Source organism: Indicator indicator, chromosome 21, assembly GCF_027791375.1.
Source record: "Indicator indicator isolate 239-I01 chromosome 21, UM_Iind_1.1, whole genome shotgun sequence".
Taxonomy (NCBI): Eukaryota; Metazoa; Chordata; class Aves; order Piciformes; family Indicatoridae; genus Indicator; species Indicator indicator.
In genome coordinates this window covers 10,688,362-10,712,942 of record NC_072030.1, presented here as the reverse complement: position 1 = coordinate 10,712,942, position 24,581 = coordinate 10,688,362, and the positions used below count along the sequence as shown (strand labels likewise).

The 24,581-nt window shown below is 40.3% G+C and overlaps 1 protein-coding gene across 1 annotated transcript in view; it reads left to right on the top strand.

Moving 5' to 3' along the window:
• Nucleotides 1-24,581, top strand: part of TUB (TUB bipartite transcription factor) — a 128,060-nt gene that overhangs the window by 85,168 nt on the left and 18,311 nt on the right. Inside the window, exons 2-4 of the mRNA XM_054390484.1 lie at nucleotides 6,936-6,987; nucleotides 8,389-8,551; nucleotides 19,582-19,719. Of these exons, the coding sequence (XP_054246459.1) occupies nucleotides 6,936-6,987; nucleotides 8,389-8,551; nucleotides 19,582-19,719 (353 nt within the window). The remainder of the gene's footprint in view (nucleotides 1-6,935; nucleotides 6,988-8,388; nucleotides 8,552-19,581; nucleotides 19,720-24,581) is intronic.

Below are 24,581 nucleotides of genomic sequence, written 5' to 3'. Positions count from 1 at the left end.
GGTCTTTACTGGTCAGTTCAGTGGTAACTGGTGGGTGCACTGGGAATTACAGGCTGTTGCCCTCCCTGCCATATGAATATGATGTGGGAGAAATCCAGGAAGTTCTGTTGCTGCTGTTGGCAGTAGAAGGACAAACTAAGATTGAATGTCCTTGGACTGCTCCTCAATGACAAAGCTGGCCAGACTTTTGCTTGCTTAGATGACCCAGGAAAGTTACTCATTTTATCACAAAGACAGTAGCTGCAGGTTTTACTGTAAGTCAGATGACTGAGCAGCTGCTTTGGGGTCAGGAAACCTTGATGATTCCTAGCAGGAGGGAGCCGTCACAGTGTTTCAGAGTGATTTGTTTCATTTCAAGGTCGTTGATTAGGGTCTGACGTTATAATGCTCTCCCAAGGGCTTCTGGTGAGCTCAGCATAAGGCATTTGTGGGGAAGCAGACCTTGTTTTATATGGGGACTTGCAGATGTGGGGTTTTGTGCAGGTATTGGCACTTTATAGAGATGGGTGACTTCACTGGTTATGAATTCATTGAATGTCTCTTGTTTGAAGAACCTAACTGTGTGCCATTCCCTCTGGAGCATGACTTCAGCCTGCAGGTTCCTGCCCTGTTAATGGGCTTTTACAGTAGCATTTCATCAGTGCTGCTGGAAAGCTTGTTCCTGTAGGTTTAACAGTAACATTATCCAGAGCAGTTGGGTTTTATGAAACTACAGAGACCTTGTGGAAGTATAGAGTTTATAGAGAAATGTAATTGGGTGAAATGACAGATGGTATCCACTAAGCCAAGTGCTATCCCTTTGCAGGAATTTTATTTCATGTGTTTTTTAGAGACTTTGTAATGTTCAAATGGCACATTGCACCCATGCTTGTCTGTTTGAGTCAGCTGTGCTCTGAAAGGTCCCATAACCTTTCCACAGCAATGGATCAACTTCCCTCACAGCAAGAGTGGATGGAAAAGGTCTGAGTGATGTGAAAGATTAGTCTGACATAGTGTAGAGGTTTCCCCCCTTTGATCATCCATTGTTTTTTGAATTGAAGTTGACAATAACACAGAATAAACTGGAGATGAAAATACCTCTTCTAATCTTCCATTGCCTCTGGTTTGGTGTTATAAATGGGAATAATATTTTCTTACACAATTCTCCATCATTTTACAATGTGAAATGTTCGTTCCAGGATTTTTCCCTATGTACACTTATTTTTCTTGTGCAAAGGTCCCTGCTTTCACCTAGAGTTTTGGGGTACTGCTATTAGTAATGTATTGTCATGAAGCAGCAGAAAGAGAAAATGCAACCCAGTGTATGACAGTTTAGTGGTACTACAAGTCCTTTGACCAAAAGCACTTCTCGCTGCAATTAATGCAGAGATGTGATAAATATGATTTTGGACCTTTGTCCTGGTAAAAAAAGTTATTGTCATGGAAAACGTTCCTTTGTGAGGCAATGTCAGGAAGGAACAAAAACATTGCCTCATATGTCAGGCAGAAACAATAGAGCTGCTTTACTGTGTCAGACATTAACACAAGTAAAATCAGTGACTACATGCATCTTGCACTTTATAATTGAAAACATTTCTTCTTAGTTCTTTTCTTTTGCAGTGGCTTACTGAAATAGAAGCATTTTGCATGTTTAAAGAGTAAAGGTGAAGTAATTGCTGTGAAATGTGTTGAATTAAGGCTTTTCTGATTTTTCCTTCCATTGGAATCAGTCCATGTGGAATTACAGTAAAACATAGAAAGGTGTTGATTTACAGATCTTCTGCCTTCATCTCTGAAGTGAATTGCAGAGCTTCATGTAATCATGAAGCTTCATCCTTAAAACTTGATTGGTCTTGGGTTTCTTCCTAAATTATTTTTCAGGAATACAGATTAGGAAGTTCTTAGAACACTAAAATTCTTGCTTATATTTTTGTCTTATGACATGCAGCAGTATAGCAAGCCTGGTTATTTTTGTGTAGGTCTAATTTCATGTTGAAACTATCACTGTGAAATCTCTTTTGTGTCTTAAAAAAGGTAGCACAAAAAAGTATTGCTTTGACAAAAAGATGATTGTTCATTTAATGTATTTCCCTTTAGAAAATAGCAGGTGGGGATGTTTGAGTCAAATGCTGTGTTTAATAGTTGAAAATAATGCCATCTAAATTTAATACTTAAGTCTCTGTGGGTCTTCATCTGGGCTGCTAATATCAGTCTTTACAATATATAGCTATAGGCTTGACTTCTAAAGGCCAATATCCAGCAAGCTCTAATGGGTAGGTTGCTGGAGCTGTGTGTAGATGAGTGGGTCTTCTCTGGATAATTATCTGCAAAGAAATAAGTAGAAGCTCTGATTTGCTAACTGAATTTGGATTAGACTATTGCTGCAGACCTGTTGTATTGCATACAATGTAAAATTGCTTTTTGTTTTAAATTGATCAATGTCTTAGCCAAGATGCCAGGTGGATATATGATGCTTGATCAAATACGAGTAAAAAATGAACCTTGCTGGATCTATAAGATGCTTTAGCATGCTCAGCAGATTGCCCATATCTATGCACATTCTTTAATAATTCAATTTTTATGAATGATAAAGTTATATTCCTCAGTTAAGACTGAGTTTCATGCTTCTGCTGGGATTTTCAAGCATCTCGTCAAACATGTAGGCAGAATTGTTCTAATTGTTCTTGCTCTCTAAGATGATTTCCTGTAGTGGTCCTGCCATGTTAGAGTCATAATTTTTCCTCTGTTCTGTGCCTTTAGTCTCTGAACATCCCAGTAACTTGGACCAACGAGCAACAAAACCATGGCCAATTCTGAAACTGGGCAGGATAGGCTGGGTCCTCACCAAGTACCCAACTCTTTCAGAGAAAAGAGCAATTAATTTCTGTTCTTTTCAAAGACCAGGAAGGCTGTGTTTCTGCTTCTAGACTTGTGTGTTTTCCAAAGAGAGAAAAGGGTAGGTTCTCTGGATTTCAGCTCTTGAATCCTGGAGCATCTGTCAGAGTGCATGACTGCTAGATGCTGGGGCAAGATCATCTGCTAAATCTTTCTGTAAGGCTTTCTGAGATGTGAGGAAAAGGGTCAGTGGTGGTTGCACACTTGCATCTCAGAGTCTGCTGCAGATGTTTTTCAAGCAAGAGTGAGGACTTAATGGAATTGCTATGGAAACAGAGCTTATTTTATTAATGTATTTATTCATGTATGTATGTGTTTATTAAAACTCAGATAGCCCTTAATGACAAATCATGGGAGTCATCCAGTGTCAAGTGAGTTCCTCCACTGAAAATGGGGGACTGTGACATACTGGCTGCTAATCAGCAACTCCAACGTCCACTAGTCCCGTAGAAAACACTAAAGTACAAGATATGAAACTGAAATGCTCTGCTGTTATAGCAGAAGTATATATAGGCCAAGTGGATCCTCTTTTTATTTGGACTTGCACAAGCATTATTTAGGCATCAAGAAAGGGCAGAACTGCAGTTTTTCAGTGATACTGGCACTGAATAAATGTTAAAATAGGCAGTTGGTGGTAATGGGGCCTTTTTTTACACTGTACAGGATGCAGAGTGGTGTGGCTGTTGGGTGGGAGTAAGACATTCTCATACAAATCCAGTAATCTGGGCAGGGGGAGAATTGAGCTCTATTCTACCAAACCCCAGTATCAGTGCAGAAAGCTGGAGTTCAAATTTAGTTGTTGACTGTTACAGCTTAAATAATGCAAAGCTTGTAGTTGATGTATGTTTACAAAGGGATTGTGGAAAACTACTCAGAACTTTATGAAATATGAAGTAGGAGAATGAAGAACCTGAAAGTTGCAGATGAGCTTGTCAGCATGCTGCTCTTGATGCCAGCTTTGATTGCATATTCAGAAGCTTGAAAAAGTGTCTTGCAGTCAAAGGGCAATATGGAGAGGTGTTTTAGTGTTACAGCATCCATAGTTTTTGGATGGAGTTTCATTTCTTTGGCAGTCCTCTGGTGTGTCAATTGCTTTGCATTCATGGAATGCTGATTTGGTGTGAATCACAACCCACCTCTGCCTGGTTGTTTGCTGTGGTGTTAGTTAAACTGCCTGGTTTACCATGGTAAGGTTGACCATAAAGAGACCTGAGGGAGCTGTGTTTGTTTACCTGGACCTGAATGTGGCTTGTTGTGGCTTCCCAGGCAGTCACAGGTAAGGTATAGAACCTGACAGCAGACATTTCCCTGTTCCCTTGTTCTGGATAGTGCTGTGGCAGGATATGGTGTGATGGGAAAGCAAAGAGAGCTAGAATCATCCAGAGTGCTCTGACACCTTGTCTGTGGTAGGGAATTCAGAATTATAGCTAGTACTGGAAACCATTATATTCACATAAAGATTGTTATGGAACTGGTGGGTTATGGAAATGTTAGAAAAGTGTTTATAGCTCCTTTAACATATGTGAGGGAGGCAGCACAGTCTAATTTATAAACCAGAAGAGATGAGAGATCAGAGTTTTCTCCTTAGCTCTGCAAATGACCAGTGGAGTGGAGCAGCATTGGCTTTTGCCCTCTCTAGGTTTTACAGCAGAATATGCATTGCTGCCTCTGCAGTTCTTATGGTTTGTATTAACATTATTACATGGTTTTGGCTTTTGTTCAAGTATTGTCTTAAATGAGGAGGATTTGTTCAGACCATTAGGCCTGAAACTTTATACTTAGGCATCTTTTACTCAGTTGTTTGGCCAAAGATACCCCTAAGGGTAGCTCTACTTTCTAGCAGTGCAGCTAATATGTACTGCAATTGGGGTGAAGTACTCTTGAAAACCCCTGATATTCTATACCATGGAGGAATGTGTGTCACCAATTTGTATCTTTTCTGTAATTTATCAAACAACACTTGGTGTAAAGAGCATTTTATTGTGAGTGTAAGGGGTTTTTTCTTTAATTATTTTGTGAACTATGAGTAATGCAAGAGACTGTTTAATTTCATACCCAAGGCACTTGTAGAGCATAGTTTTGTTCTGTGCAACAGCAGCCTTTTGTAACATAGAATCATAGAATTGTTAGGGTTGGAAGGGACCTCTAGTTCCAACCCCCCTGCCATGGGCAAGGATACCTCACACTAGATCAGGTTGCTCAGAGCCACATCCAGCCTGGCCTTAAAAACCTCCAGGGATAAGGCTTCCACCACCTCCCTGGACAACCTGTTCCAGTGTCTCACCACCCTCATGGTGTAAAACTTCTTCCTAACATCCAATCTGAATCTACCCACTTCTAGTTTTGCTCCATTCCTCCTAGTCCTATCACTACCTATCCTAAAAAGTCCCTCCTCAGATTTCTTGTAGGCCCCCTTAAGATGCTGAAAGGTCACAATAAGGTCTCCTCAGAGCCTTCTCTTCTCCAGACTGAACAGCCCCAACTCTTTCAGTCTGTCCTCATAGGAGAGGTGCTCCAGCCCTCTGATCATCCTCATGGCCCTTCTCTGGACACGTTCCAGCACCTCCAGATCCTTCTTGTAATAGGGGCTCCAGAACTGGACACAGTACTCCAGGTGGGGTCTCAGGAAAGCAGAGTAGAGGGGAAGAATCACCTTCCTCGACCTGCTGGCTATGCTTCTCTTCATGCAGCCCAGGATGTGATTGGCTTTCTGGGCTGCAAGTGCACACTGGTGGCTCATGTTGAGCTTCTCATCCACCAGCACCCCAAGTCCTTTTCTTCAGTGCTGACCTCAAGCCAGTCACTGCCTAGCCTATATCGGTGCTTGGGATTGCCCCGACCCAGATGTAGGACCTTGCATTTGGTCTTGTTGAACCTCATGAGGTTGTCATGGGCCCACCTATCTATAACCTGAGTATGAATTGTAAAAGGCTCATTCTACCAAAAAGACTTAATTATAGGTCTTTAATAATGCTGGCCTTGGAAAGGTGGCATTCTGCATGCCTTTATTGGCTGCCCTATCTAGCTCTACTATAATGTTACTGTCTCCTAAAGAGTAATACATGGGAAGGTATTTTTTATGAAATTTCCATTCAACGCACTTTGGTTGTATGTAGGTCAGAATCCAGGTTTGTTTGTCCTGGATTTGTTCTTTTTTCTCTTTGATTTTTAACAGTGATTGTAAAAAAGAAAAGGGCTAATCTTTTTATAAAAATGTGTTGTAAGAGAAAATGAGTTCTACTTGTCAGAGGCTATTTTTTTTTCCTCTTCTCTAGCCCTATTTTCCTTGTAGATCTTGTATTACAGTTTAAAAGACTTAATTATCTATGTTCAATGTTTAACCATAATGTTCTTACCAGAGACCTTTGTTCTCTGGAAAAATTAAGCACAGTCAGTAAGTTCATAAAAGGCTTCACAGAAATAATTTTCTGATTTTAATGCTATTGGTTTTCTGATTTTAATGCTATTAGTTGCTACCATCTCATTAATGAAAATAATGAAATGCACAGGAGCTAATTCCCAACTAGCAACAATTAGCAGAAAGCAATATGGCAGTGTGGCAGCATGCACTGCTGTTTGTCTTGCAGTAAGTGTGACTTTTCAGATATGCAGGAATAAATTCTAGGTTTCAGTGTGCAAAAGGTGAGACAGTTAATTATCCTAATGCAATTTTAAGTATGCTGAGTTGCTAAGCAGCTTTCTTCCACTCCTCACTTTTTACATGTGAATTTTCAGTCAAACCCCATTGCTGTACACATTGACATTTTGCATTAGAAAACAGTGGAGAAGAAGGAAAAAAAAAACCAGCTGTAGATTATGGATTTTTTTTTGTGAACTGACTGGATGTATATTTGTTGATATTTCTGTGAGCCAGATGTTTTTCGTGGACTGCACTTGAATTCTCTTGAGACGACTTTTGTCGTTTAGGGCAGGCAGAATTCCGTGGACCATAGTGAGAGTTTTATATGGAGAATTCCTGCAGGAATTTGCTCCAGTGATTGCACGTAGGTGTTATTTTGAGTGATAACTGTGTTCCAATTACGTACTCCTTGTCTTTGCAGTGTTCTGGATGATGAGGGGAGCAGCCTGCGTCAGCAGAAGCTTGACAGACAGGTAAGATTTTGGAGGGGGACCTTCTCGCTCTCTGAAGTCTAGATCTGGGAGTAATCACTGACACATGTATCTGGTAATTGATAGAAAATTGCATCCTTTGATTAGGGAATGCAAAAGAGAAGTTTGTGAAGGTTACAGCTTACTTAGAAGTCTATCTTCCATTAAAATTTTTCTTATGACTATAATTTGAGCGATTCTCATTTACACTGCCCTGGACTTGTGTAGGCTGACATACAATGTGCTTGTTAACTCTTTGATGGACCAGAAAGGATGAGAGGTTCTGGCAGATATGCCAGCCAACAGAGGTTTGCCACAAAGGTTTTACATCCTTTTTATCTTTGTTCCATGGATTTAGCCCCTGTGGCTGTAAACAAGTGGCACTGTGTGCCATGTTGCCTGTTTTGTTACTGTATTCCTGCATGACCTGTACAGGAAGGTGAATGAGAATCTCTTCCATGAAATCTCAGGGAATTTTGCCATCAGGTTTTAATGGGGTTTGAGATTTCCAGCTTTCCTTTGTTTTTTTCTGTGGTTCCCTTTTCATAAAGCAATATTTATAATTAAGTCTTGTGAGCTTAATGCTTTTCTATACATTTGTTTTTCCATTCTTTTATCACCTTGCATGACTACCAGCATCTCACTTTCAAATTCAAACGCTTTCTATTTAAATCACAATTTTGTACTAGATTCTGATTGCTTTGAAGTCATGTTGAGGTTTTCCACACAATTTATGGAGCTGAAAGAGTCCACTGTCCATTCTTATTCTTCATTTTCAGAGCATGTCCTTTCTAGAAGCAAAGAAATCACTATATAGGAGCAGGAAATGGGGAGGTAATGGATGGTGAAATTAGCAGTTCAGTTTTCTCATTTGGAAGAGGGCTCAAAGAGAGGTGTCTGTGGTGCCATTGAGTGCTGAAGGGTTTGGTTTTCAGAAGGTCTGGCTGAGAAATTCAAGCATTCAATTCAATTTCATGTTGTGTAGTTGCTAAATGAGGCTCACGTCCAGCATTATCGCTGGATTCTAGTTTGCAGATTACCTGCTTTTAATTTACAGAAACTTAAATTGGCATCTCTGCCACATGCCCTTGCTTACCCTCCCATTGTTTCACAGCCAGTACTCACTTGTTCTCCCAGGGGTTATTTCCAAGCAAGCTCTGACAGCTGGTAGACTGCTCAGAAAGATCTATTTTCATGATCTGCTGTTTTCAGCAGAAGGTGTTTTAGCGGTGGGTTGGTTGTGGTTTTTTGGAAAGCTTTCCTATAATCTGATAGCCCAAGATCCCACTTGCCAACTGCTGCCCCTGGAAAACTGGACAAAGTGCAAAGATAGCCATTGCCTTCATCACAGGTTGCTACTGCTTGGAGTCCATTAACAGATGCTTTCCTTTGCACTTTCCTCAGCGAGCACTGCTAGAACAGAAGCAGAAGAAGAAGCGCCAGGAGCCGTTAATGGTTCAGTCCAACGTGGACAGTCGCACAAGAACTCGCAGAACGAAGCATTCAGAGGAACAAGCACCACTGGTTGAATCCTATCTTAACAGCAACAGCAGCACCATATATCATGGTATATGAGTATGATCTGTTGCATGTATGTTTACTGCAAGTCATAGTCTGATGCTTTCCACCTTAAGTTTATGCTGTTGAGAAGAGATTGTTGTTTTGGATTTTTTAGTATACAATTGATATTCTTCACTTGTGTTTGGAGATAAAGACATGGGAACTTGCAGTGCTAGCCTGACAGGAGGGAGAGGGGTACCTAGCTGCCATTTCAGTGCCCTGGGGGAGGGAGAATGACTTGTCCCTTCTGCCATGAATATTAAAGTGTCTTCAGCCTTGGTTCCTACTGAAGTCAAGCTAATGCTCTTCTACTGTATGTATTCCTCTGTAGGTAATTTTACTTAGGCCTGACAGTGTTAATAATAAGTCTGAAACCCGTTAACTAATTTCAACTAAGTCTGAATGTAATTATTTCAAAGGTATTGCAAGGTTCGTTAACACAGGTGAGTTGGTAGAGAACATTTCAAGCTTACTGTAAGTGATTTCAGATAGAGAATAATTTTTTTGTTAGTATTATTTTAATTATAGTTTTCTAATAAATATTAAAATGTCTTTTTCTCAGGGTCTGGGAGGAAAATTTCTTCCCAGTTTGACCTAGGAATTTGATTTAGCACATAATTGCCTTATATTTTTTTAATCAGATAAACCAGAATTTTTCTCTTTCCACTTTCACTCAATAGGTTATCAGAGGCACAGAACTGTTTTAAAGAGCAGTATCTTGTGCAGAAGTGCTGTCATATAGTCTAAGCTTCTGTATTGTCAGCTGAACGAGGTTTTAAATTTCAGACATGAGAAGCAGACATTATCATCCTGTGCATTGTAGCAGATTTCCTATCTGTACTGAATGATCTTTGTTTTGCAACAGTTTGGACTAGAGGGGGCTTTCTGATTTAAGTGAGATTAACTGTGCTCTTAAGGTAAAGGTGACCTTTCATGTAATAATATACCACACCATTTAGAGTTTGTTCTAGATTTGTCAAATCCTTTCAATATTTCAGAGGGTTTCAGATAAGCAAAAACCTATATTGATGTTTCACTTATTCAGCCTGGAATTTGTTCATCCCCGGGGACAGCTGTCCTTGTAATAAAGTGTTTGGTTAGCAAAAGCCAACCTAGGAGAATTTAATTACCTAGTAAAGTGTCTTATTGCCTCGTAAAATCCTTTGTTAGGAATGTTACTTTGGAAAATATTGTAAGAACTCTAAAAGTGCCCTTTTTGGTGTGGTTTTCTCTGGGAATGTGCTTAGCGTCTTAGGTTACCCTGTTCACATGGTACGGAGTTAGGTTTGGATGACCATTTTTAACTGTGGCATTCAGCTTCAAGGCTGGCACTTTTTTCCCCTTCAATGAAAACATTTGTGTGTGGGAGTGTCAGATGCATGAGACAGCTGGGCTGTTTCTAAAGAACTATTCTCCTCCTTTCCGTTCATTTGTCGCTGTTATGGGCATGCTGATTTTAAGTTAAGAATGACTCTTTGATGGGAGTTGATGGTCTGCTGAATGAACTACATTGCTTGGACCAGCAGGATTGTGAAATCAATTCCTGTACTGCAAATGCTACAAAAAGAACACTTTTTTCCACCTATCATCCTCCTCTACTCTCTTTTTTTAGCTTGTACTACTTCTGTGCAGCACAAAAGTACTTGTTGATTTCGACAAATAATTGGATGCCTGTGTAGAGATACGTCTATGGTACTTTGAGCAAAGTAGGTCAGAGATAACATCTCAGCAGTTCTGAGATGTGAGGCTTTCTGTGCTGGAAAATTTTCTTTCATACACTGACATAGCATATTCTGATGCAGTTATCTTTGCTGCAATGGTTCCCTGATGGGCAACTCTGCTCTGGAATGAAACCTCATTTCGTTCCAGAGTAATTACCAGAGTGTGGAGTAAAAAGCTACTCACTTTTGCTCTGGAATAGAACATGGGCTTGGTGAGCTATTTGTAGATAGGGGAACAGCATATTTTGCTAGTTGAACTGATCTTAAGTTTTTCTATATAAAGGAGCCCTTGGCTGCTTTTGAACCTCTGCAGGGAGTCGCAGGGTGATTACTGCTGATCCTCTGGCTGCATGTGTATTTTACTTCATCTAGCTTGGAGCCAAAGGGAAGTGCAAATAGATCTAAAGTGGAGTAGGATGGAGGGATGTTGACTAAGAGCTGTGACTGAGCTTAACTGGGGCAGCTCACAAAGGGGATAATACAGATGTGGCTTTCCTACATTTGTGTTGTGCAGGATTGAAGATGCTGGGACCAGTTTGGTTTGGTATGAAAATGTTTCTTTTTGGTTATTTTAGTAAATAACAAAATGGCTCTGCTGAAAACAGGACTCCACAGAGGAGTATTGCCAGGATGACCATAATTTTTTACTGGATACCTTCAAAGCAGAGAGCTGACATGTTAGTAAGATAAAATGGTATCTGTTCCCTGTCAAGTGTTACTAGCTATTCCTCTGAGTGCTGTAAGACTTTGAAGGAGATGGGTGCCCTTGCACTGAGGAAGTGGCTCTGCATAATTCACCATATACAAGTCTCCAGACAGATTATTTCTTCTCAGTTCCTGCCCATATTTCACCTGCAGGTAAAGGTTTTCAGATACTGCAGCTTGTAAATGACTTGCATGTAGTACATCTTTTTAGAATTGTTGGCATAATGCCTAATTAACTAATAACAACAAAAGCCTTTGAGTTATCTGTGGGAACCAACAGGAATTAGGTTGAACAGGCCAACAGGAGAGAAGATGAATCCTTGGCACTCTGGTCTGTGAGTGCTTAGTCTGAGCTGGAGCATTAGCTGGTGGTAACACAGTGCTTGCCTGTCAGCATTCTTAGATCAGGTAGGACTAAATGTGCAGGAAATTGTTTTTGTTACTTGGAAAAGATTATAGAGATCTATTTCATGGGAACAGAACCTCTTCTTTTATAATCTCTGCATCTAGGAACACACTAGTAGGAGAAACAGTTTTGTGGCAGCATTTCTGGGTAAGTCCAGGACAAACCTATGCATATGGAGGTAACAGAAAGTGTGTAAAATGGTGAATGCAGTGTTCTTTCTTTATTTCTTTATTTTTTTTTCTTCCCCACTGAAATGAAGGTAGTGACCAGTAGGTAAGAGCCTAAACTACCTGCCTGCCATTTCAAGCAATAGATATCCTTCCATTAACTTCCATGATGTTTGACTCCAGTTACTATTGCAAATGACAGCTCTGTCTCTTGCAGTACCAAATGCAATCTGATCACTATCTCATCATTATAAATGGTGAAATAAGAACCAATAACAACATTTTGTATTGCTGTTAAGTTCACATTGCATATAAAAGGCAACAAAGTCATTTATTCACTGGAATAAATTTAATCCCTCTGTGGTTTGTCTTCTCTTTCTTGTGTTCTCATTTATTTTTGATTCAGTGTCCTTCATAAGGACATATTGCTGCCTGTTTAAAATTTTTATTAAATTTCACTTGTCATTCTGGAATGCCTTGCAGTCACATCTGCTGGTTTGTTTTCATGTATCTCTTCACCACTTACTTTGCGAAGTTTGTTGAAAACCTGTACAAACATTTTAGCTTGATACAACATTGCAAAATTGCGCTATGAGTACAGTTCATTTCATTTTGGATTGCAAATACATGCTGAGCATTCCTGGAGCCAAACAGCATGCACAGATATGCTGGTTACTGCAACAATTTAATTACATTACTTAATTACCTTAAATGCAGATGATGAAGGCTAATTTTTACAGAGAAGAGTAACCTCACTTCTGTGAAAATGGTGAATTTCCATTGGGGAGTGATTTTTCTTTTCACAGCATTGAGGACAGTAGAGATTTGAATGAGTGCCAGAGATGCTTTCATTAATATTACCATACTTTGTTGCAGCTGTGGCTTTTCTTTTTTTTTTTTTTAAAGACTTGAAATTAAAAATGTTTTCAATTAGATATTCAGAGTAATTTTCATAGCGTCTTCCAATTTAAGAGATTTAGATTAATGATGTGTAAAAAAGGCAAAATTACTTTCCTGCTTTCCTTCTTTGACATTTGGCAGCACATCTAGATGACATCTAGATGGTTGTGTGTTGAACAGACTTCTGATGACAAGCCATAGCTCTGGATTGTTAAATTTGATGTGTCATTCTGCTCCCTTACCATGAATGATGAGAGTTTTCTGATGAGTATCAAGCTGTCACTTTATAAAATTACATCAGTTAACCATTAATTTAAAGGCACAGATATTTGTGTGTTCATCAAAAGAGTGTCTTGCCATCTCTGTTTTCCAGTGACCTTGAAATGAGAAGGTATTAGTTTATTTTTTGAAGATAGCAAGCAATGTTCTGGGCACAACACTATTAATACTGCGAGATCAGGCAGCACTCCAAGTATCATGTGGGCAAAATACTTAACTTCCAATAAGCATATATTCTGAAATCTCCCTTTCAGCTCTTCACCTTTATCCTTTAAAGCATCTTTTTGATTTTAGTGCAGTAAGGACTGCTGTGCTAGTACATTTCCAAAATAAACAAAACTGAGTGGCAGCAAGGATCAGAGAGCAGTGGGTAACAAGTGGTTTAGAAGTCTTTCTGTGGTCCTTGGTACTGAAAGATTTCAGAAGTAAGTCTAGAGACAAATGCTCAAAATTGCTTGAAAAATTCCCTTCCCTTTGCTTTAAAGTTCCAGTTGAGGTATATATACTTTCAGTTACTACTTCACAACTAGCTGTTATTTTCTGTCCTTGACAGTCTCAGGATCCAGGAGCAGCAGTGGCCAGGAGATCAGGGTGACCCCAGCATGAGCAATGTCCTCGCAGATGGAGCTCCATTCCACAAGCTTCAAACATGGTGCACAGAGCTTGCCCCTGCTAACGGGATTCTCTGCAGTCCCAGACATGACAAGGGATGAACTGGGGCCAGAGCCCTCCAGGGTGCTCAGTCAGGGCAGAAAGGGAATGGGGCTGGGAGACAAGGCTGCAGTGTACATATGAAGGGTCCATCAAGCAGATGAGCTCCCTACAGCATAGCATAGGGGCCTCCCAGGAGACAGCTGAGAAGCAGCATAGGTGTAGCACAACCCTGGGCTGAGCTGAAACAGAGTCTGTGGCCCATAAGCAGGGACTGGATGCATTGTGGTTTAACCCTAGTGGATCATTCGGCTCTCAGGGAGGCTCCTCAGGGCAATTAAAGCCTAATCGTGCCCTCGGAACCCTGGAACACAAAATAATTATGTAATTTCTCGCTGTCCTTAATCTTCCAAGCATAGCTTTTTCATGGATAATTTTAGCTTTCCTCATTAGTTGTCTGCTTTCCTAAAGAGTATAATTCATTGCTATTAACTCTCCATTTCACATGCTCCCCTTTCTTTCCCCCTCCCCAGGGTCAGAGAGCAGGTATGTAGGGGCTAAGAAGAGTCTTTTCTTTAATTCTTCCCTTTGTTCTTTCTGAGAAAATCTCCTTACAACAATGAGCTTTTAATAATGTTCTTAGGCACCACCAGGTACTCATGCACACTTGTTTCTTTTTCTCAGCCTGTTCATTTTAATTTTGGAATATTTTCATCTTTGCAAAATCAGTCTGGGCAACACAGTATTAGACACAAAAACTGCAGGGAGTTTATGTATCATGAAGGCCAGATGGAAAACCATGCTTTCCATTTTCATTTATTCATATAAATATCTGTGGATAAGTATCTTTCAATATTATTTTCAATTCTGTTTTGTCTGCAGCTCAGATTATTCACTTAATGACAAATTGCATCCTTTTGTTTGGTTGTGCTTTGTAGCTTTAACCGTGTGACATGCAGGGTTTTCCAACTCAGGCTTCTTTTTCTTACTTTTAGCATTTAGGCCAAGACATTGCCCTTCTCTGCTTCTTCTTTACTCACTTTATGCTCAGTTAATAGACTATTTGTTGTATGTTGTTTCTCTTTTCTTTCCATCTCAGATCCTGTATTAATAGCACAATTTTTGGTCTTTTTTTGTCCTCCCCAAAGTGTTTTCTTTCTAATACTGTAATGAGTTTAGTAGTCAGGACTTGATTTAATAAACATGGCTGAATGACACTAAAATTAAAATCATGTGAGTGTTTTATTTGAAAGCTTGCCATACATCTCAAAACTATTTCCTACAATTTAGCAGTCCAAATGAGAGTAGAACACCAGATCTGAGAGTCCAGTGTTATTTGCTGTTTGAAATTCTGTCTCACCACGACAGATACTTCTCCATTTTTGTCTTGTGTAAATGCAAATTATTGTAGAAACAAATAACGTAATAGAAAAGGAAAATCTTAGGGTTTTGTGGGTTTGGGGTTTTTTTTAAGTGAATATCTTAATAATTTAAGGTGAGGTGTATGGAGCGTTGGGCTAGATTTTCAAATGTAGTTTCCTATTATTTAAGATAACTGTCAATAGGGATTTTTAAAGTTGTCTACAAAGTATTCTTTTTTTTTTTGTACTGAAATTAATGGAGTTTTAAGTGACAGTATTTGAAACTCCATCCTTGTATAGCTGCATTTAAGGTTTTCACATCCAGTTAAGGACACAATCATATTCTCATAACAGTGAATACTGTCTAGGGAGGTCAGTTTATCTCATTTCCCTTATTCAGGCTGTCTTGTTGGGGAACTGTAAATTGCTTTATGGGGCTATCTAGAGCCTGTGGAGAATGCAGGTTAGAGTTTGTCTCACGGTTCCTATCCTGCTGAGAAAGAGAATTCTCGTCAAACTATTATTATGTAGTGATCCAAAGATGTAGCAAAGGGCAGAGGGGGAGACATTTGATCCCTGACAGCACAGTTGGGGATAAACATTGCCTCTCTGAATTGCTTCATCTCCGCAAAGGCAAACTAGGAGGAGTGCTGGTTCAGTAAGTTCAAAGCTTCACATGCTAATGACCACCTGGCTGCTGAGTGAGTGCAGAGGGGGTGTTAGAAACGGTCATTCTTACATCTCTCCAGGGCAGGAGAAAGACCTGGAAACAGAAAACAGAATTTTTTACTTTGCTCCACATGTAAATCTGTTGGACTCACTGAACAAGGCAGGTCCATAGAGCTCTCTCTGGAGGTCATCAGGCTTCAGAAGGTAGCCCCTTGCCCTTGCCTGAGGAAAGATCCAAGTGTTGCCTGGCCCTGTTGACAGAACTGCTGTGCTGCGTAAGCTTCTTACCCACCACACTATGGTGGCCAGCCTGTACACGTGAGGAGTTAGCACTTACAGACAGGGGAGGCCAGTGCTTATCCTGTGCTTAAATGCAAGCATGTAGCCAAGTCCCCTGGGACTCTGTGCTGTCTTGAATTGAATTTGTACCGCCAGTAGCAAAACTGCATCATTTCTTTGGTATCTGCAGTCACAAGAGAAAACATCAGTGAGTGGATGTGCATTAGCTGAGGCCTGCTCTTTGCTGAATAGTTCGTAGCTAAGAATTTGACAATTTTGTGGTAGAGATGGTATTTTGGCATTAGATTTGGAATTATTTTAGAGACGGTGCTTTAAATGTAATGGTAAAGCTCAGAAAAACATCCTTTAGAAACAGGAAATTCTGTGCCTGTCCCTTTCATGAGTCCAGTTGCAGTATCTGCACATTTGCAGTTTAAATCTTATTTGCAGTCTCCATCACTTAGGTCTGAAGGTCCTGTTTCCTATAGACAGCAGTGATGGTATAGGCTCAAAAGGGCTACTGGACTGAAATCGTGTTCTCTGCCTTGTAGAAAGTAAAGCAATGGAAATATTCTCTTCTCTGTCCTTCGGACCTCCATCCCTGTACCAGAAACCTAATGAATCAAGAATCAAGAAGGTTGGAAGAGACCTCAAGGATCATCGAGTCCAACCTGTCACCCTACACCTCATGCCTATCTAAACCATGGCACCAAGTGCCACGTCCAATCCCCTCTTGAACACCTCCAGGGATGGTGACTCCACCACCTCCCTGGGCAGCACATTCCAATGGCCAACCACTCTCTCTGTGAAGAACTTTCTCCTCACCTCCAGCTTAAACCTCCCCTGGCGCAGCTTGAGACTGTGTCCTCTTGTTCTGGTGCTGGTTGCCTGGGAGAAGAGACCAAACCCCTCCTGGCTACAACCTCCCTTCAGGTAGTTGTAGACAGCAATGAGGTCTCCCCTGAGCCTCCTCTTCTCCAGGCTAAACAGTCCCAGCTCCCTCAGCCTCTCCTTGTAGGGCTTGTGCTCAAGGCCTCTCACCAGCCTCGTTGCCCTTCTCTGGACATGCTCCAGGAATTCAACATCTTTCCTAAACTGAGGGGCCCAGAACTGGACACAGTACTCAAGGTGTGGCCTAACCAGTGCTGTGTACAGGGGTACAATGACCTCCCTGCTCCTGCTGGCCACACTATGCCTGATGCAGGCCAGGATGCCATTGGCTCTCTTGGCCACCTGGGCACACTGCTGGCTCATGTTCAGGCACCTGTCAACCAGTACCCCCAGGTCCCTTTCCACCTGGCTGCTCTCCAGCCACTCTGACCCCAGCCTGTAGCTCTGCATGGGGTTGTGGTGGCCAAAGTGCAGCACCCGGCACTTGGATTTGTTGGACTCTGCCCATCTGTCCAGCCTGTCAAGGTCCCTCTGCAGAGCCCTTCTACCTTCTAACAGATCAACACCTGCTCCCAGCTTGGTGTCATCTGCAAATTTACTGATGATGGACTCAATCCCCTCATCCAGATCATCAATAAAGATATTGAACAGGATGGGGCCCAGCACTGATCCCTGGGGGACACCACTAGTGACTGGCCTCCAGCTGGATGTGGCACCATTCACCACCACTCTCTGGGCTCGGCCCTTCAGCCAGTTCCTAACCCAGCGCAGAGTGCTGCTGTCCAAGCCACAGGCTGACAGCTTGGCCAGGAGTTTGCTGTGGGGGACAGTGTCAAAGGCCTTGCTGAAGTCCAGGTAGACTACATCCACAGCCTGAGACACCTTGCTCAAAGTTATGAGACAAAAGTATTTCAAAAAGCTTCAGGCTTTTACATGTTAGATCAAAGGATGGCTGATAAGTGAAGATAAGTCTTTAACTCTTCAATTAGCAATGTCAGAATGTTTCATCCTTTGCTGATTAATCATTGCTTTGGACCAAGTAAATGATGTTTCATCTGAGTGAATGAATAGGGCCATATTTAAACTAATTTAGAGACCTGTCTGCTTATTTAATATAGGTGATTTCTAAAGCACTGAATTTAATTATAATGTGGATTATAATCTTTAAACAAATTAAAAGCACACACTAGTTTTTGAAGAGAGACTGACCCACAACTAGAGGATAGATTTCTGGGTTGGCAGATCAGTTTTTAAACACCACAGGGTGGGGACTCTTTGGTTTCCTGCTCAGTCCCAGGCTGCTGTGCCCATGGAACTGGGACCCAGTGTACTGTCTTTTCTGTGCCCTTCTCCCTGGCCCCCTATGTGCTCACTCCTTTGCTTAGGTCTTACTAGTTTCCAGTGCTCTGCAATGGGACTGCAGTCTTGTGATTAGTGTACGATGAAGGCAGGAGTTGGGCAGTGACAATCTGTTTCTTTGGGCTTTTAGTTGTTCTCTACAAATTTAATGTATATCCTCTATAAAATGTGAGCTTTTCCTCTGCATAATGAGGGAAAAGTGTTTATTGAGTGCCTCAGATTCTCGTTGTGTTGTGGATGTAATGCTGTTGATGACAGATTGCTGTGCTGGGGAGTGTAGCTGTGCATCTGTAAGCCACAGTCTACACAGACATGGCTAAAGCCATTTCATCTTCCTCCTCTGAGAATCTTCTTGGTTTTTCTGTTGCTATTCATGCTCATGAAGGATTTGGTAAACAGAAAAGTTGCCTCACAGAACAGAAGCCTAGGGAAAATTTCCCCCTTCAAAGAGAGCTTACTGGCAGTCCACATGTCTTTGAGCATCATTTGATCTTTTGGGGGTTCTTGAAGTTTGTTGGGATATTTTTGAAGTAATTTTATGGATAACTACTTCTTTCCAGTAAGGTTCCTTAGTGGATTTTTTTTTTATCCTTTTAAAGAAAGCACTTTAGTTCTGGTAAAAAGAAGAGGATGGTGGCCCTAAGTGCCAAGGTAATAACTCCTCTGAGACAAGCCACAGTCACCATGTGAAGCCAGTGGGGTTTAGCAATAAACAGGGAGAGCAGCAGCTAGGACCAAAATCCCTCAGTGCCCACCTACAGGTTGTTTGGTTTGGGGTGTGAAGTTTGATGATTCCTTTATGCATTTTATGAAGGTAATTGCCTTTGTAACTTCAGTATTATTTCACTTCAAGGCTTGGCCTGGCCAGAAGAAAGAGTTACTCTGTGTGTGTTGCTTTTACAAATTCAAATATTGACCTCAAAGTGTGTCATGCTTTTAGGAAAATTATAAAGCTTCTTTGTACTTTGAAAACAGCTCATATTGCATCAATTATACTGACAATCACAGTTTATGTCAAGCATATTATGTTGAGACTTCTAAGGAATTAATTTGTATATGTTACAAAGTAGGAGGAGTTTTTAATTTCATCTTGGGTGTAGTTTTCCTCATAAAGGCATGGCCATTCTACCCCTCATACTGTGTCAGATACAGTTGTGCAAGATGTGTTTTAAAAAGAAGCTTCTAATGTTTCCTTGTTTAAGGGGTTAGGATATAGCTTTAAGCATAGGCACTGCAAAATCTAAATAAATTTCTTCTGCCTTTGTGCTGCCACTTTTGATGACCAGTCTGGCAGAGTTTCATTATGAGGAAAAGTGCTTCCTGTAATAGCTCAACATGTTAATATTCTGATGTCACTTTTGGCCTGAAAGTTAGGAGTGGGTATTTTATTGGAAGGAGGTTAAAAAAGTAGGAAGTACATCCCAGCTAATCTAACACTTTCAGGTTTTTTACAGTAGCTTTGCAAATTCTGATTTATTTGATTCTCCTCTTTGCATGAATTTCTGGAATACCAAGCAAACTCTGCTATGTCTGCTTACTCTTTTATGCCGTCACAGAGTCCTCAATTCATTCTCTCTTCTCTCTCTCTGTGTTTCTCTTTTTTTCTCTCTCTGTTTTTCTTTTTGATGGGGTATCCTGAATCTCTCAAGCAGTGCAGGAGACCGAGCAGGAGGATGTAAAGGTGGTAGTGGATGCCCAAGCTCCGAAACCAGCTAAAAAATCCAAGGCAGCAGCTGCGAGCTGCCAGAGTGGCAGCACCAGAAAGGAGAAAAAAGGGAAGCACAAAGGTTAGCTGCATGCGGCTGAATGCCAGATGTTGAATTAATTGCAAAGTACTTCTTTTACTTTATTTTAAAAAAATTTCTTTGCGTTTCTGAAAATTGCCTAAAAGTGATTTCTTGAAATGTGTATGAGATTGGAGTGACTTGGTCTTTGTCTCTACTTATACAACCTGGGAGTGAAGGCTGGCTGGTAACTGTAAGCCTGAGTCTTTTCCAAAGGAGAATGTTTTTTCAAGTTGTAGAGGAGGGAGTAAGTACTGATGGAAAGCTGCTGGTGTTTCCCTGCTCTATTAAAAGAAATGAGAACCATCTTGCACTGGTGTGGTTCTTTAGACTATCTGCATGTAATATAATTTGGAGAAACAGCCTGAAATTGCAGTCATTTCTGATCAGGCTCTTACTGAGGTTTAAACTATGCAAATTAGAGGTCAAGTGGCCATTTCAACAAAAGCAAGATAACGTCCTCACAGGGGTTCTTCAAGCTGTTGCTTCAGTGTTGCTCTACCCCACCCTGTGGAATACATTTGTATGAAAAAATCTTCTGCAGTGACATTGGGGAAGATTAGGTAGCCAAAAAAATACCCCGAAAGTGCATTATTGATAACCTCAAAAAGGTAGGTAGAAATGATGTTGCCATGATTAGGTTTGCTATTTCAGCTGCACAAACTGGATAAAAGAAATAATGTGCAGCTTTGGAGGTATACATTTGCACTCAGAAAATGAGAGAAGTTTTTTGTACCACATACAGTTTCTTTTTATTAGATGGTGAATGACTAATTAAATTAATAAATACCTTTCCAAGAATTCTTGGGTAAGGCCACTGCAACATTATCCTGCCTAGACTGTACTGTATTCCTGTCTTGTGTATGTCCAACAGTTTCTTCATCACTGCTTAAGTAAGAAAATTGTATATCCTTGACAAGTCTATTTAAAGATAGCATTGATTAACAAAGGTAATTATTGAGGTCAGAATATTGAGGCTTATCTAAAGTGGTTTTGCAGGACTTAACCCTACCTTATCAAAATTCTTTATGCAACCTTTGCATATTGCAGTTTAATTCTTGAAATCCACATCTACAATGTCTCTGTGCCTCTTTGGCTTCAAAGGAAGCCCTAGGGTAGCCAAGCTTTAGAGTCTGGCTCTGAAGCAAAGACTTTATTCATATATTTGAAAAAAAAAGATGTGTATCAATACCTAGGCTTAAAATCATAAGTAAAAGACAAAGGTAAAATAAACTGAATGTAAAAACCATTGTCAAAATAAGAGAAAGGTAACGATGCCAAATTTTATTTTGAAGTACGTCTTGCTGAAGAATGAAAATTCTGTGCTAGTTTAGAAGAAAACCTTAGGATGGAACGGAGCCTTGTGCAGGGTAGTACTTAAATCATGGTTACTGCATAACCTTGAGGCTGTTTCATCTCATATAATGCCTGCTTTGCTTTTATGAGGTGTCTGTGTTCATGCTGTGCTTAGAACTTAAGAGACTCTGCAGGTCAGTTACAGCAGGTTTGATTTGACACATTTGCATTGTGTAACACTGATCTGTGCATGTGTTCACATGTTTTATAGGCAGTTTTCTGATGAACTCTTGACTAAAATATTCCATGAAGAAAACCCTAGTTGCAGGCCTAGTGAGGCACATAGCAGAAAGCAGTGATCATTTGAGGTGTGATTTCCAAGGCTGTTCTGCAGAACTGCTCATGTGCATGCTGGTGGTGTGCTTGCTGGGTAGCTCTTCAAACTTACCTGCTAGATATAAGCAAGTTAGTCCATGAGCAGTGTGTGCTTACATGAAGGAGTTGTACAATTTTTTTTATCAGCAGGTAACACCCAGTATTTTTCTCATATAACAATAATATTTTTATTCATTTTCTGGAAAATTCCCCAAGCCAGGTGAATGTTGGGATATTTTTAATAGAAGCAAGTTGTGGTAGTGAAAGCAATGCCACTTCATGCAGACCAAGAGCTTTGCATCCTGATGCTGCTCTGGGTGTTGGCAACCAGTGCTGTGAGCTGTGCAAACCCCTGCTCCAGCTGCTCATCCTGCTCTGTTATGCTGTGCATTGTCTTCCTTAGCCTTCAGCTAAGGAAGTTGCATCTGATGGATGTTTCCACTGGATAGAGGTGCTATTCATCAATTATACTAAAGAACATTGTGAGTACTTCCTCTCCTGAAGTTTTTGTTGATGATTAGTAATAAATCTAAAGTAACAACATCCCTGTCAGTTACAGGACATTCAAAGTATACATGTAGCTCCTTCTCATCCAGCTCATCTACTGTTTCCAGACACTAATATTTAACCCTTCATTCATGTATAATTTCACCCTTGGAATCATGTATATTTTACCTTTGATAGTGCTGTAAACTTGGACTGTTTGCAGAAGATTATATCTGGGTTTCCAGTCTTGCATCCTTATTCTTAGGAAAATATTTTATTATTGGATGAAAAAGTATAACCAAACGTGGCATTAAACTTCCAGAGGAATTTTATTGATCAGTCCACTGTAGAGACAGCTAATTTGTGTCATTTAGGCAGGAAGAAAATAGAAGTGGTAGGAGAACCCTGTAGTGGAACTTGTAACATTTTTTTCAGTTGTTTTTTTAAATGACTCTATTTTTAGGATAATGACTCTTAAAAACCAGATTTTGTAATAGTATTGGATGGATTTGCTAGTAACTTAAACCAAGGAAAATGGATGAAGGTTAAATATTTTTTTTTCCATTTTGTGGCACAAGAGATTTTGCTGGAGGACGTTCATTGGTAATTAGACCAAAATTTGGAAGTTTTAGGTTCTGCTTTTAGCTTTGCAGTTGCTTAGAGCTCCATCTCCACTGTGACTACTGTCACTATAACCTTTGAATGTCCTGGAAACAAGCAGGATGAGCGCTGGGGAGCGAATCCACTTTACATGCTGAAATAGCATTTTGAAGGTTTCTGTTAGTATTTAGCATTACCTTTCTAAGCACAGCCAAGCTCCTTCTGCTTTAAGAAAAAGGATCCTTTAGACCAGATCCTATGAATAATAAGCTAATTCAGAGCAAAAAAATGTTGAATTATACATGAGTAGCTCTGGAAGCCGTAGCATAATGATCATACGCTGGTCTTAGATGTGTAATGCTTTTTAAAGTGGCTCGCAGAACGATGAAGCTCTGATCGCAACAATGTGCTAAAGACAAATGTGAGGGAAACATTAGGTTTAATGAGGTTATGCTGACATAAAGCAAGAAAAAGAATGTGGCTAATTGCTCATGTAGAGCTGGTTGTCTCTCTCAAGTTTGGGGTCAGTGCATTTTGTAATTCCGTGATGGGTAGTATGATAGTCAGCATTTTTTTCCTACATCTGTGATTATTCCTGGTATTTCATTCTTAATGATGGTATCCAGTATACACTGTGCCTATTATTAAACCAAAACATCACTTCTGTGGGACAAAGCAGTAAATTAATGACATTTTCTAGTAGCTTCGCTCATTAAACTGGTATTTCTGAAAGCTTTGGTCTCTCGGTTTCTTGTTTGACATAATACTCAGTACTGGAAATAAACCCAAAATGGATCAAATGCTTATGTAAAATGGTTGTCTTTCCAGTGGAGATAGTGGAGCAAATTCTGGTTTGATTTGTGATGCTTATAAGGCATGAATAAGGATATTAGTGAATCTGGTTCAACAGAAAAATAAAGCTTACAAGGGAAAACAATTGCAGCAGGGACCTATGAAAAGTATGCACTCTGCATAATATTTGACATCTTTAGATGTCAAAAACCTTGATGATCCTTTAAAATCTGAGATTCCTGAAAGCATTACAGGTGCAGTAAGCAGGGGATCTAGTTGAGGATACATAGGGGTTTGGACTAGATGACCTTCAGCAGTCCCTTCCAACCCAGACCATTCTAGGATTCTACATAGTGGTGTGGGTTTTTTTGTTTGTTTGGGTTTTCCCCCCGTAGTATAGATTTGTGAAAAAATTAATAAATACATTGGATAAAAGTGCTTTTTGGGGGGCTGTGTGCAATAAATGAGGCAAAAACAAATCAGGAAGATAAAATGGAACCTTAAAAATCAATAATCAAAAAAACATGCAAAGCCAGGAGTTATGTGAAAGTGAACTGTGATACGAAAAGTCAGGAAGCATTCTGTGAAAAGTTGATTTTGGTTGGTTTTGTGTGGGTTTTTTTTTTTTTGTTTGTTTGTTTGTTCTGTAGCACTCTTGCACTTCTAGCATGTAAGTACATCACAGGAAAATGTGCTCTGAACCGCACTGCTTCACTCACTGCCATAGGCATTCCGAGTGGAGACTTTTGTCACCTGAAATCAGGAATCTGTATGTGTTTAAAACTGCCAGATAAACAATACTTCCCCAGTAGTTTTTCTCTTATGTTGTACATTAAATGTAAATAGTACGTTGGGTACTCCCTGCTGTCTTTATGAGAGTCAGAAAGCAAAGGAGCTGCTCTGGCACACAGCACTTTTCCTGCCAGGATGGCTATTTCATGTTTTGATTTGGTTGGCTTCTTCCGTGTTTCTTTTCTCCCTTTCACGCCTGTCTGTCTGTTTTGATTTGTGCATCCTGTCCCATTTTTATATGAAACAAGCAACTACATTAACACTGGCTGACTAAGAACGCAGCACCATTTGTTGGATGAGAAGCATCATTTCTCACTACAACACTTCCTTTCTGACGGTGGGAGAGAAGTTCATGCAGAGTAGATTTATCTTGGCATCCCTACATGTTAAAGAGAAAGGGTAGGAGAAACAGTAAGTGAGTTTTCACCACGAAAAATCCTGTTATTTCTAGATCTGACAACCCATTCTGGTTGTGCTTTGGCAACACATGAACTTGATTGTGAAGAAGTCATTCTGGCCTCCCT